The sequence below is a fragment of the Coccomyxa subellipsoidea genome, assembly GCF_000258705.1.
Source record: "Coccomyxa subellipsoidea C-169, whole genome shotgun sequence".
Classification (NCBI taxonomy): domain Eukaryota; kingdom Viridiplantae; phylum Chlorophyta; class Trebouxiophyceae; family Coccomyxaceae; genus Coccomyxa; species Coccomyxa subellipsoidea.
In genome coordinates, this window is record NW_005178036.1 from 769,696 (window position 1) to 783,953 (window position 14,258).

A 14,258-nucleotide genomic window follows, 5' to 3' on the forward strand; every position below is an offset into this window, starting at 1 on the left:
TAGATAGATGTCCGTGCTTACACTCAAAAGCTCCAGACGTTTCAAATCAGTGTTATTTGACCCTTCAAAACCCTGCGATCACACGGTTTTGTTCTCTTGGCCTAGGAAATCACTCGCTAGGGGGAAAAGCGCACATCTTCTTATATTGCCAGACACGAAGAAATTGGCACTAAATGCATTCGTGAGGCATGTTGACGCTTGTTCATAAGTGACGATCATACTTTTGAAAAGATCCACATGATAAATCACCTGGTATTCTTTCAACACAGCAACAGCCTTCAATTTCAACTTTTGCAGATCCCCTTCTTGATAGTTATGAGATCCTTGCTTCATAATACACTCTGCCAGACGAAAAACAAGTTCAGGAATGCATTGCGATTGATTTGGATCCTCAACACCCTGAACAGTCTTGTCCATTGTTCCGGATCTGACCGAGGACAGCACCGACCAGGGCTCAAACTGTGCAAATGCATGTCTGCAGCATCATGGGTGGGCGACCTCTAGTGCGTCCACCCCATTGCTGAATTTGCATCACCGCAGAGATGTACGAGAGTCCTTCCCCAGCGCAGAAGCCTCGCAAGTACTCGGGGAAGGCAGCACGTGCACGTGACATCATGACTGCTGATCAGTCATTGATGTTTTGCGGAAGTTACACTGCCTTTGCTCCGTTTGCTCAACCCTCTCATTTTGCATTATCAGTATACTGAGTTATCTGCTTAAAGCATCCAATGGGCTTACAGGGTCGTTGCCAGCATGCGCCAGATTGTCGTGGACGTCCCCAAGTGAGAAACGCGCAAGGAGACGAGGCCCACTTCCAGGAAAGATAGCATGAGCAAGTCGAACCAACAATCTTCTAGAGGAGAATGTGTAAAAGTGGTAGTACGGTGTCGTCCTCAGAATAGAGCCGAAACAGCCGCAAGCTTGCGGTCCATCGTGTCTGTCGTAACAAGTCTAAAGCAGATCGATGTTGAGGACCCGAGGATACCAAGCGGGGCCGACAGGAAGACCTTCTCATTCGATTCAGTTTATGACGTGGAGAGCAGTCAACATCAGGTTTGCGGGGGCATGGTGGTTTCTGCTTTGCTTGGGTCATTTGAGGTGTCATCTCAAGCACTGCTGAAGCTCTGGTCTTGGACGCTGCAGGTCTACCATGGCAGCGTCAGCGACGTGGTGGCAAGCGTCCTGCACGGATACAATGGGACTATATTTGCCTATGGACAGACTGGCACAGGGAAAACATACACGATGGAGGGGGGTGTTGATGAGGCTTCCAAGGGCATCATACCCCAGTCCTTTGCCCAAATATACACACACATTGAGGAGCAAAGTCACGAAGTACAATTTTTGGTGAGCAGCCGGTAGTCTATCTTATCTATCTCAATCCGGCCTGCTCTGCAGTGTTGCTCAGACTTGAACTACCTCCAAGGGCACGACCTACATGCTAAATACTGGGCACTGTGCCAGGTCCGAGTTTCTTTCCTCGAGGTATACAACGAGGAGGTGAGGGACCTGCTGTCAAAGGATTCAAAGAGGGCTTTGGAAGTCAGAGAGCACCGCAGCACTGGAGTGTACATAAAGGGACTGACCGCCATCATTGTGAAGTCTGCAAAGGAACTTGAGAAAGTCCTTGAGGTAAACCCTGCAGCATGCATGCACAGTCCCTCCTGATCATGCCTGGTATGACTTATCCACAGTCCGCATTGCATGAACGCTGTCCAAACCCAGTTGAGTGGTGTTCTGGGATTCAGGTCGGGAAGAAGAATAGGTCTATTGGTGCAACACTGATGAACCAGGACTCGTCGCGCTCCCACTCCATCTTCACCATCACAGTTGAGATGCTGGAAGGTGTCACAAAAGAGGTGAGCTCCCCATTGCAGATGTGATGCCAGATCATCTCTTTTCATGATGCGTGGTGGTGCACACAGTATAGAGGACATGAATACAAGGTGCAGCAGGATGACGGCTAAGCATCTCAACAATCTGTCTTGCTCAGAGGCTTGGCTAATGTTGTGGCATGGCCTTGTCTGGCAGAGCAGCGGACACACGAGGGTTGGAAAACTGAACCTGGTGGACCTGGCGGGCAGTGAGCGGCAGAGCAGAACGCAGGCATCTGGGGAGCGCCTCAAAGAGGCGACCAGGATCAACATGGCACTTAGCGCGCTCGGCAACGTCATCAGTGCTCTGGTTGACAACCGCACTGGTATGTCCCCAACACCAGCTAATGTCTCCTCAGCTGTAATGCTACAGCAGACTGGGGTCATGTTTCTATCTGCAGAGCAAGTATCAATCTCCGAGAGTCCGTGCGTGCCCTTCACAGCTGCAGCAAATTTTTGTTTGCAAGGACTCTGAGAGACAAGAGATTACATTCTACAAGAATCTGCTTTGATGCCTGAAACAAGACAAGCAATTGCAACTTCTTTACATGCAGGGCATATACCGTACAGGGACAGCAAGCTGACGCGGCTGCTGCAAGATTCTCTGGGAGGTAACACGAAGACTGTGATGATAGCCAACATAGGCCCGGCAGAGACCGACTATGAGGAGACCATGAGCACGCTGCGCTATGCCAATCGCGCCAAGAACATCCGCAACCTTCCGCGCATCAATGAGGACCCCAAGGCACGAGTCCCACAATCAAACATCCGCAACAATGCTGCTTTCTGCTCTCGTGTCTCAGGATGAAAGTGCAACTGCAATACAGGCAAGGTCTGCTGCAGTCCTGCTGCGGACATCTCTTTCATGCTGAGAACGGTGATTGTGTCTGTAGGATGCTCTTCTCAGAAAATATCAGGAAGAGATCATGCAGCTCCGATCAGAGCTGGACACAGCAAAGTCCTCTCAGCAACACTCAGGGCAGTCGCTGCAGGGCAGCAATGGAGCAGAGCCTCAACCGAACGTGGGCAGCAATGGCTTGCAGCTGAACGCTGATGCTTTGCATGGAAATGTTCTAGATGATAGCCTTTTAGCCAAGGTGATTCCGTGCTTAGTGCCTTCTCCAGTGTTGCCATACAAGTTGACAACATAGAAAGATGTGTGATTTTCTTCTTCTTCTGGGTGTGACGCATGACCTCTTGAACGTCAATATCCCCAAGGTTCGAGAGGAGGCGAGGCGGCAGGCGCATGCTGACATCAGCGCCAGCCAGAAGGAGCGGGAACAAATGTTGCAGCATTCCAGGCGGCTTGAGCGCTCAGTGCAGGCACAGGCAGCCACCCTACAGTCCCTGGAAAAGCAGCAACAAGACCAGCAGGCCACCAGGTGACACACGTACTTGCTTCTTGGCACACAGCAGCTCTCCCCATCAAGCTTGTCTTGCACAAGCTCTTGCTGGACTTCCCTAGTTTCTGCCAGCAGGAGACTGCCGTCTGGGAATATGATTGGATCATGCTCTGTTTGCATGTAATCTAAATCTAAATTGGTGTGCTCTGGTGATGCATGCACAGGGAGGAGCTGCAACAGCGGCTGGCCAAGCTTGAGAGCAGGCTGAACGGGGCAGACCAGGGTGCAACTGTTGGCACACAGCGCCCCACGGATGATGGATCCCATCGATATGACCAGTCCGCTTGGCGTATCAAGGTAATGTGGGCTCAGCCTCAGCTGTGGCGCAGAAGCATCACGTTGAATTTACCATAAGAGCATCAATCCATGCATGTGTGATCATGCGGCTCTGATCTTGGCAGGCGGAACGAGCGAGGAGGCAAAGCAAGCTGCAAAATGGAAATGGCAGTGCTCGGGGCACAGTGGATCTGCAGGTATGTGCTTGACATCCACAATCATCTCATGTAAGAGGCTGTTGCACAGGGAGCTGCAAGCTAAGGTTCTGCCTGTCAGCATCCACGGTGACAAGAGAGACATGGTGCAGGAGGAATTTGAGGCGATCACAAAACAGGTGCAGAGCGTGTTTGAGGCAAAAGGCAAAGCAAATGCCGGCCGTGTTGAGGACGTGGGGCCCTCAGCCTTACAGAGAGATCATGCAGATCCTGAAGAGGCTCATTGGGCGGCACCTGCAGGAGCTGAGTCCCACTTGCTTGGCAGTGTCAACCAGGTAGACACACGTGGGACAACTGGATACTGACTTCAAATTTCAACAGACGACATGCGTGACATAGAAGTGAATGTCCGAATGGCAGAGTATCATGACAACTTGTGCGGAGCAGGCTGTGGAGAGACCAGACTGGGATGCTCACTGGGACAGGACCACCTTTGAAACACCAATCCTTCAACATGATGAGGCTACAAGTGCGCACGAAAGTGGCCCATCAGGAACATGCACAAGGAGTGCCAAGCCTCTTCCAGCTCTGCAGTGCCGTGCAGTGTCCGCTATCCAATCATCAGCACAGTATGAAGCACGGCATGTGAAAAGCAGTGTGCGTGCAGGCAGCGGGAGGGTGTCTGCGTGGGGACATGCAGCGCTGAGGAGGCCCACATGCGCGTTTGCGCTTGAGGCTGCCAAGACTGGAGCTCCCCGGTTCCTCGCCGACAACATTCTTGCGCTTGAATTGGAGGTCCCCATCAGGACAACTTGCGACCTGGGCAACCCACATGCACAGGTCCTTCCCACTAAGTTCATGTCCTGCCCTGTGCATGCTTGCAATTTAGGGCAACATGTGCAGGCAGCCTCTTTGCATACCATTGCCCCATGGAGGCTGCTAGGTATTTCTAGATCACCAGATTATGGTGGACTGTTTTTGGGAAAAACTTAGCAGCTTGCCAAGCATGCTGATATTTGCACCAAACTGCAGGACTTTCTGGATGCTGCGTTTGCAAGAGGAGCTGCAGCAATAGCATCAGCTCAGCAGGCAATCCAGAGACCGGGCACTGGTGGTACACCACAGATTTTGACAGTGACACAAAAGACACCAAGAATTGGGTGAGCTTCACAGCAAGTGTCTCAGCGCAATGCATTCATATATTTATAGATCTAATGAACTTGCTAGTGAAAAGCACTATCTTGTGGGATGCTGAATGCTTTCTTACAACAGAGAGATGAACATGTAACGAGAAATTCAACGAGTCATAGCAGGCTATAGTCAGCTGCCATCAGCAGATCAAACTCTCATTGAATAGACATCCGTGCGTGACACCCTTAGCATGCATTGAAAGAGCAAGAGTTGACGAGAACCTGAAGTTTACGGTTGCTACTTGCATATATTTTATGTCTGCAAGGGTCGAGTGCGGTACAGGCCTGCTCAGACATATTCTCTAACCGTCCTGATGGCTAGTGCTTGTCAGAATCTGGTGCGGCACCATTCTGCTGCAGCATGGCGCGAGGTGCAAGCTTCGCAGGCACGTCCGTCTCGGAAACGCGCCCAGAGCCTGCAACAACAAGAACTGCTCAGTCCAGATTAATGTAGAGGCACTCGGGCAGACCTCTGAACGATGGCAACGGGCTGGGCCAGGGAATAAGGGCAGAAGAACGCACCGAGGAGTAGCTGCTGCAGCGTGGCTAGGAAAGGTCTGTCCTCCAGCAGACTCTCCAGCTCCACATGGCACCTGTAGCGCCAGTAGTGCTTGCGCACTGTGGGGTTGTTTATGGTCTCCTCTCCTGCAGGCCGCGCTGCATACTCGTCCGACAAGGCCAGCAGATCCTGCGCTCGGAACAAGCCAGAGAACTGTCAATTGCCAGCATACTTATGGAAACATGGGCCCACGCAGTCACTGTTGTCTTGATGCAGAGGACATGGCATCTACCAGTTTAAACTTAAGGTGGAATCTATACCTGGATAGGGAATATGGCCCACATGGCGGGGGACTCCACATGCTGCTTGACCACTGCATGCATGACCTCAGGCGTGCAGTGCTCAGGTGCAGGTCCAGGCAGACCAAGGAATTCCTGCGCCAGTGAAGCAAGTTTATTTGCACAACATGATTTGTGGTGAGAGATATTGTAGGCGTCTTTAATTGCCACAGAGAATGGAAATATAGCAAGAGAAACGAAATGCACATGATGCTGGAGATATAGGATATATCATGAGGGAAAAGGCGCACGGTGAAGCGCTGGCGCCGTGAAGGATCCTCCTCATACCACGCCCGCGTGGTTGAGGTGTCATGGCAGGATGGGGATGCCACGCACATGTAGGGATAGTTTGCCGGATCGCCAAACTCTGCGTCTGGCTCAGATGGCATGCGCTGAATCCGAAGGCCTGCCCATAACAAATTGTTTCCATGAGACAAATCTTGACGATGAAGCCTACTCAGTGCCAACCCTGCACTTGGAAAGCAAACTTACACTGCACATCACCAGCTCAGGCTCAGGTGTGACAGGTGGTGTTCATAGATCATGCTTGAAAGAAACTCACCAACGAGGCCGAGCTTCTTCATGAGGGGGTGCACGCAGGGAGCCAGGAAGCCCAGGTCCTCGCCACACACCAGCATGTCTGTCGCCCGCATCAGCACCGGGAGTGACATGTGCGCATGGTCCCACCACAAATCCAGCTACACAGCAAGCCTTGTCAGCAACCCTGCCTTCCGTTATGTGCTTACCAATGTGAGTCCGTTCCTCAGAAACATCAAGTTTTGAGCCCATAAGGTCACACTCCATCACCAACAGAAATTAGGGGTGCAGCCAGATTGTGAAGGAGCAAAGACATGTATTTCACCTGGCGGGTCTCCAAGTAGTCGTCGTGCAGGCGCACAAGATGTGCCTTCCAGTGAGGATCCAGGGACGCAAAGCTGGTAGTGCTCGCCAAGTTGAAGCGCTGCAGGCATAGCAGAATTTATCAGCTAAGCCTTTCTTCTTCAACAGCCCAACCAACGCGAGACGTATGTTAATAAATTCTGCGAGAAGAGCAGGGGGCGCACTGGGGTGAAGTCATTGGGCGAGTCTGGGCTGCGCAGCAGGACCACATTGTGGCGCAGGTCCAGCAGGCCCTGCCGGATGGCATCAACCTCGCTCACCAGCCACGCCGGCGACCCCGGCCGCGGCTGCAGCGCCTCAATGTCCGCCTCGCTGCAGTCACACCGCCGCAGATCAATGCTTTTTCAGACCGACTCAACCCTGCAAACCTTGGATATCAGCGCACCAAAGGCTCGTCACAGGAACGCACAAGGGAGACCTCAGCTCAGGGGCGCCTGGAGATGTGTATAGATGGTTTAGGGGGGGAGGGGGGCACCTGAAGTATTCCTCGCGCAGGCGGTACCTGCCCTTCTCATACTCCACCAGGTACTTGGAAGCCACTTCGTGCGCCAGCTCCCCAAAGGTGTCCTCCAGGATGGTGGTGGTGATGTAAGGATCACATAACCTGTGCAGGTGAATCAAGCAATCAAAACCAAACCCTCTAGGAGAATATTACCTGAGACTTACAAGGTCCTCCTGCGTTCAGGAAATGGAAGATTATGGGAGCTGCACGCACCTGTCGAAGTCCCAGATGCCATGCGCCTCGAGCTCCTGGCGCGTGATGGGGTGCGAGGGTCTGAAATGGCCAAACAGGCCCAGCGTGCAGTCACCAGGGATCTCCCAGATGCGGAAGAAGCCCAGGATGTGGTCTATGCGGTACGCATGGAAGTACCTGGCACATCATCAAACCTCTCTGCTTCACTTTCAGCGTTGTATTGCCAGAAATTCCTGCACAGGTGAAGTGAGTTCTCACGCACTAGGAATGCAGCTGAGGGAATAGCAAAGGGAGGCTAAAGGCGGGTCGCACTGTGAGAGGGTGGTCAGTCGCCTGCGCCACCACTCATAGCCGTCCTTGGCCATCTCCTCCCAGTTGTAGGTGGGGAAGCCCCAATTCTGACCGTTGGCATCAAAGTAGTCTGGCGGCGCGCCTGTGGAGAACTGCATGTGGAAGATGTTTGGGTGCATCCAGGTGTCCACGCTCCTCTTGTCCACTCCTGTGGAAGAATGGTCAATGTGCGTTTAACATTCATATATGTGCATTGCCACAAGTACAGTTTACAATGAAAGTCCAACAAAACGGAAACGTGTTGCCAAAGCAAATTACGACACGGCACAGTATTTGCTCGACATGCTTGGCCTCCTGCAGAGCCTCGTATTATGCATATTTACAGCAACACCGCTTGCCCACAAAGGTTAAATAATTGGTGTGCACACCTATGGGGAGATCACCCTTGAGGGCTATGCGGTGCTGCTGAGCGTACAGTGAGGCTGAACGCAGCTGCCGGTGCAGGTGCCACTGCAACCAGTAGGTGAACTGGATGCTGCTGTAGTGCGCCTGGTCCGGGCCACTCAGCCGGTGTAACATCTGCAAGGACCAGGGCGCATTTCATGGAACACATCTTAATCAATGTTTGGGAACTCCTCACAATGATAACAGAAACGAGATTTGGCAGCGGGAGCAAAATATGGAAGTATCCTGCGCACCCGTTGTGTGGGCCGGCTCAGGCTACCCCAGTGCCAATGTTCTGCTGTACCAAAGAGATCTTGCAAGAACTTGAACACAGCGTAAGGTCGCAGCCATCTCTCGTTGGTCTCAAAGTACTTCTCGAATTCTGGACTCTGCACACATCACAGAAGGACCATCTGTCAGCACCACCTCAATGGCAATCAAATTTTGATTGCATGCAAACGGCATCAGGCCTTCGAGGATGCTCACCTGAAGCTCGGCAGGCCCACGGCGATCAAACAGCTCCCGGGCTATGGCCAACTTTGTGGCGAGGGTCTGTTCATACTCCACCTCGCGCTGGTCAAGCTCGACGCGTGCTTCAGTGATGCGTTGAGCCAGCTTTTCTGGCATGTCCTTCGGCGCGAGTGCGGTAAGCGACAGGTACAGAGGGTGCAAAGCAAACACCTGCTCGTCACCAACACTAAGTACAAATCAGCAGATTGTTATCTACACCATGTATCAAGAACACATTCCTTGTGGGGGTTTTATGGACAAGACTCACCGAGACTGAACTGTATGGATACGAGTCCCACCACATGTTGTACACTGACGTGTCATTCACTGGGAGCAGCTGTATCATGCGCAGCCCTGCATAAGAAAAACACTGCTGCCTCAGTCGATTTGCAAGAGATTGCAGAAGCGTGTCGTGGAAAATGAGCAATGTGCAGAGGCAGGACTGCAGGAGCCTAGCCTGACCTGCCCGATCGCAGACGTCCACAAGCTTCTTGATGTCCTCAAATTCGCCCGCCCCCACACTGTCTCTGGTGCGCAGGCTGAAGACAGGCAGGGCCACTGCTGCACCCCTCCACAGCTTCTCGTGCCGGAACGTGCCATCGTCGCGCACAATCATTGCGGGTTCACTGCTGCCCGTCTCATCCGCCTCCAAAGACACTATCCTGTTCTCACCAACCTGCACACAGCACAGGTAGGTAAGTCCCAGCTTGCATGAAGCGCGGATGGAATGTGCTAAGAAAACACACCAATGCCACTGGGCATGACGTTGCTTAGAGCAACTGCCCCACCTCCAATTCCAGGTCCCCATTTTTCCGTCGCAGCCCATATTTGTAAGTGACTGGAAAGCTCTCCGAAGGTGCTCTGACCTGCATGCAATGCAAACAACAATGTTTGCTTCGACCAGACATTTGTTCTGCATCTTTATGAGGAATCTGTAATGCACAGATTTAAATAGTGCCTTTTGAGAAAGGCGTTGCTGACCTCTACTTCCCAGAATGGCTCCTGGACTTCAGAAAGAAGCAAAGGCTGGTCCTGCTGCCAATTTCCCAGCTGTGGCAAGCTGCCGCTGACGACAAAACAGTCTCCATCCTGGACTCCCCAGTCCCTGCACAATCACCACCAAATGAGACTTGCTCTATGATCGTGGTGACATGGCATGGACTCCAGTTTGCATGGACATATCTGCAATCAAGCGGCAGCAGGTGGATGAGGCAGCAGTGGATAGCTCACCATAAACGAAATCGGACGATCACCTCCCCTTCAGCTGGCTGTAACCTTTCCACCTGGACGTCACTGCGTCCTGTCTTTGTGGCAAGGATGGTGCCCTTGAAGGCACTCCTGGATAAGAGAAAGGACGGATGGGAGGTGTCCTGCAGCACCAGTAATTCCTTCGCATTGCACCTTTCATCAATGGCTCCTTTCGCAATCTACTTTCAGAGCACATTTATTGCCAGAGTCCCACACACATACAGGCAAAGAAGCTCTGAGCACCATCAACACCCGACACACTCAGATACAGAACCCCTCGACCCTGTCCAACTTGTCAGATGAACTTTTCATACCTGCCACTCGTCCTGCAGGTCAATGGCACCTCCATCCTGCAAGTCCTTTGGTATCGCCACCTTGCGCATGCCAGCCTCCTCTACCTCGACTTCGCCCGATTCGTTCGTGACGACGTACTTGTAGACCACATGATCGCTCTTGACAGGCACAAGGACCTGTGCTTCCCATACCAGGGATTCATCCTCGTGGCGACAGGTCAGGGGCTGCCCCCTCTTAGAGGCTCCATCCCAGTTGCCTGTAATCACGACGCTCTGACCCCACTGGGTCCAGTACGCCACTCTGAATCGCAACAACGCTTTTCTAGCTCCTTTTGCAGACATTGCATGCACAATCAGATTGCCGATCGTCCTATGTGCGCTTGTCACGTCATCTTCTTTTCAGTGTACCGCAATTGGATCGCTGCAAAGACCGTTCGCAAATTATAATTCGGCTGTACGCTCGCCCCAAACAATACTCGCCACCTGACTATAGATATTTTGAAGTGAATTGCTGTAAAAATATGACCCTGCTCTCCCCTTCCTCTTCCACAAAATCCGTCCAGCTCCTGCACCAGCACTTGCTGGTTGGGCGGCGTTCCCTTGCGCCCTTGGAGAGTGGGCGCCTTCGCCGGCCGTATTTTCCTTTCTCTCTGCAGACTTAGGACCTGAATACAGGTGAAGATAATCAAAATGGCATATCATGAGAACGGAGGTCCTGCTGGTGGGATGAGGAGTGGTTATGTTCCTCCCCATATGCGCAGTGGTGGAGTCCCGCAGCCTTTCGATGATCGTCGAGGCGGTGCCCCTATGGGTGGAGGCGCATTCAGAGGTGGTGGTGGCGGGGGTTACAGCAGAGGTGCCTATGGTGGTTCCAGGCCTGGTGGTGGCTATGGCGCGCCGCGCGGTGGTGGTGGTTCCGGCTGGGGCGGTGGAAATTCAGACGATCGGGACCCATTTGCTGAAGACAAGGCACGCAAGCAGGAAGTGGATGCAATGTTCACGCAAGAGAACACGGGGATCAACTTCGACGCCTACGACGACATTCCGGTGCGTGCGGGCGCTACTACTGGCCGAGAATAAGGGGAGGCAGAAATATGTTGCAGGGGACGCCTGAGGGACCGCGTTGGGATTTTCTGCTGTTTTTGTGAGGGCAATGCCGGAAGAAGTGTTTAAATGAAGTTGCATGTCCCTCATATGCCCTGAACTTGTGACCAGCCTTGGATCAGGGTGTGATGGACGTGTAGTTCTCTGGTGACACCTTCTGTTTTGCCTCAGGTCGAGGCCACGGGGGAGCAGGTGCCCAACCCAATCACCAGCTTCGACGATGCCGACCTGCCCCCTGCACTGGCAGCCAACACAGTGCGCTGCAACTACACCAAGCCCACACCAGTGCAGAAGTACTCCATCCCCATCGGCCTGGCGCATCGCGACCTGATGGCTTGCGCGCAGACGGGCTCCGGCAAGACGGCCGCCTTCTGCTTCCCTATCATCGCCAACATCCTCAAGTCCAACGTGCAGCCGCTGGGGCGCAGCAGGAAGGCGCACCCCATGGCACTGGTGCTCAGCCCCACGCGCGAGTTGTCCTCCCAGATCTACGACGAGGCCCGCAAGTTCACCTACCAGACAGGCATCCGCCCTGTCGTCGTGTACGGAGGCGCACCCGTCATGAACCAGGTACAGCTGCGCGCCCTGCATTCATCAGTCTCTCTTGGTGCTCCTTCTTGGCCTGCACTCTGCATGCCAGCGCTGCCTCTGGTTTGTCATGCGCACAGTGTAGCAGTGCTCTGTGATGCAACAGCAATCTGACTGGCGCTGCGACTGTGCAGCTGCGGGAGATGGAGCGCGGCTGCGACATCCTGGTGGCGACGCCCGGGCGGCTGAGCGACCTGATCGAGCGCGCGCGTGTGTCGCTCTCGCGCGTCACCTACCTGGCGCTGGACGAGGCCGACCGCATGCTGGACATGGGTTTCGAGCCGCAGATCCGGCGCATCGTGGAGCAGGAGGACATGCCGCGCACCGGGCAGCGCCAGACGCTGCTGTTCAGCGCCACCTTCCCCAAGGAGATCCAGCGCCTGGCCGCTGACTTCCTGCACAACTACATCTTCCTGGCCGTGGGCCGCGTGGGCTCCTCCACCGAGCTCATCGTGCAGCACATCGAGTATGTGTCCCCCGGTGACAAGCGCCAGGTCCTCCTCGACCTCATCAACACCGTCGAGGTGCGCGGCCCCCCCACCTTCTGCTTTCCGAGCGACACAGTTTCCGATTTGCCTAAACCCCCTGCAGTGCACCGCTGAGCACCTCGAAGTAACAGCCATTGGCAGTTGATTTTCCATGCCAATTGACAGCGTGCTCAAGTCGACGTTTTCTGGGCACAGGGCCTGACGCTGGTCTTTGTGGAGACCAAGCGCGGAGCGGATGCCCTGGAGGACTTCCTGGCCGGCAACAACTTCCCTGCCACATCTATCCACGGCGACCGCTCCCAGCAGGAGCGCGAGGCGGTGAGCCACCTCTGTCTCAAGTGTCACGCATCGACTGCTCATGGATTGTTTGTCATCCATATTTCCGATCCTCTTATGATGGTACTGCATCATGCCTCTGCCTGCCATCAGTCTGGTCCTGAGCTGGCCTGCCCCTGTGTGCGCAGGCCCTGCGCAGCTTCAGGTCGGGCCGCACGCCAATCCTGGTGGCGACTGACGTGGCCGCTCGTGGGCTGGATATCCCCCATGTGACCCACGTCATCAACTTCGACCTGCCCACCGATGTGGACGATTACGTGCACCGCATCGGTCGCACAGGGCGTGCCGGCAAGAAGGGCCTCGCCACTGCCTTCTTTACTGACAAGGACGCTGGCCTGGCCAAGGGCCTCGCAGAGCTGCTGCAGGTCCGTTGCCTCCCACTGCTAGCGTCATGCTTCTCTTCTGCTGTGGCAGCACTGGCTGACTGTCTGCAGGTTAGAAAATGTGTGCAGCAAGTGAGGATGCCTGTTGTGTTCGTTTAGGAGACAAACCAGGAGGTGCCAGGCTGGCTGCAAAACATTTCGGCGCGCTCGGCCCCTTACGGCCAGAAGAGTTCGCGTGGTGGCGGCCGCAGCGGCAACAACCGCTTTGGAGGCCGCGACTACCGCCAGGACCGCGGAGCCAGCTACGGGGGTGGCGGCGGCAGCTACGGGGGCGGCGGCAGCTACGGTGGCGGCGGCGGCTACGGCGTCGCACCAGCTGCATATGGCGCTGCTTGTGAGTCTTTCATTCCCTCACCTGTCTTTGCCTGGCTCATGACCTTGTGACTAGCTTGATTCCTTGCTGTCAGTCACTCGTTTTCATCTGGGGGCTATTGTGATGCCTTCGCTTGTTTGAAGTCTTCATAAGCTGGAGCATGACATGATCTCCTTCTGGTGAACAGATGGCGGCGCTGGCTACAGCCATGCTCCCAGCTACGGTGCGGCTGGCGCGTACGGCGTCCAGAGCGGCGGCGCCGGCTACCAAAGCGCATGGGACTAAGCCGCATCAAGCGGCCTGGCACCTGCTGATGCAGAGTGCCAGAATCTAGGAGAAGCGTCAGAGTTCTCCACATGCCACCATCACACGGCATTGTGGCCTCGAGAGGGCCACCAAGAACGGAAATTTGGCTCCTTGTGAGGAGCCCCTGCATGCAGCAGTGTGTGTAGACCTGCCTTATCATTTGGCGCACGTTTGGCGCTGTTCTCGGCAGTCCAAGCACTTCATTAGGAGGGTCGTCCCACTGAAGATATGACTTATATTGGGTGTGGAACGCACATGAGGGAATATGCTGAGGCACAGATAACTCTTTTCTGACCCGATGCTCTGTCCACAAACATGGGCATTGGGCGCTGAGTGCTTCCGCTCAGTCAAGAGAGCGATGGGGCAATGGGCAAACAAGGGGCGCATCGTGGCTTGGAATAGATCTGATAGACATGCACAGGGGAATTGTTCACGCCCAGCCAAAACTGTCTAAATTGCCCACCTTTAAACTTGGGCAGCGGGCGCTGGGCCGGCGATTTGCAGGCAACCCAATGCACACACGCACAGGGCGCTTTCTGGGCGCCCTCTTGGAAGAACCCTGGACCAAGCATGCCCCAACCAGTGTATTCTGTCTGGTGGGGCCGGTTGGTCTAGCAGGGAGCAT

General features: G+C 54.3%; 3 protein-coding genes across 3 annotated transcripts; 2 read left to right on the forward strand and 1 right to left on the reverse strand.

Moving 5' to 3' along the window:
* Window positions 1-828: 828 nt before the first annotated feature.
* On the forward strand, window positions 829-2,682 carry COCSUDRAFT_15326 (kinesin family member 3b in complex with Adp; the record flags this gene model as incomplete). The annotated part of the gene is made up of 6 exons (XM_005647954.1): window positions 829-1,053; window positions 1,144-1,347; window positions 1,465-1,632; window positions 1,749-1,859; window positions 2,032-2,200; window positions 2,429-2,682. 6 exons carry the CDS (start codon window positions 829-831, stop codon window positions 2,680-2,682), a joined length of 1,131 nt encoding a protein of 376 aa, XP_005648011.1.
* A 2,273-nt stretch (window positions 2,683-4,955) lies between these two features.
* Window positions 4,956-10,457, reverse strand: COCSUDRAFT_28856 (hypothetical protein; the record flags this gene model as incomplete). Its single annotated transcript, XM_005647955.1, has 18 exons — window positions 4,956-5,314; window positions 5,421-5,586; window positions 5,718-5,831; window positions 5,987-6,141; window positions 6,298-6,433; window positions 6,598-6,696; window positions 6,800-6,947; window positions 7,111-7,239; window positions 7,351-7,506; window positions 7,642-7,828; window positions 8,049-8,199; window positions 8,319-8,453; window positions 8,551-8,745; window positions 8,843-8,944; window positions 9,053-9,241; window positions 9,556-9,679; window positions 9,805-9,944; window positions 10,137-10,457. 18 exons carry the CDS (start codon window positions 10,455-10,457, stop codon window positions 5,217-5,219), a joined length of 2,745 nt encoding a protein of 914 aa, XP_005648012.1. The 3' UTR covers window positions 4,956-5,216.
* A 465-nt stretch (window positions 10,458-10,922) lies between these two features.
* COCSUDRAFT_63003 (DEAD-domain-containing protein) lies at window positions 10,923-13,612 on the forward strand (the record flags this gene model as incomplete). The annotated part of the gene is made up of 7 exons (XM_005647956.1): window positions 10,923-11,162; window positions 11,391-11,789; window positions 11,942-12,331; window positions 12,491-12,613; window positions 12,760-12,996; window positions 13,114-13,348; window positions 13,515-13,612. The coding sequence occupies 7 exons, from the start codon at window positions 10,923-10,925 to the stop codon at window positions 13,610-13,612; spliced, it is 1,722 nt and encodes a 573-aa protein (XP_005648013.1).
* Between the last annotated feature and the right edge of the window lie 646 nt (window positions 13,613-14,258).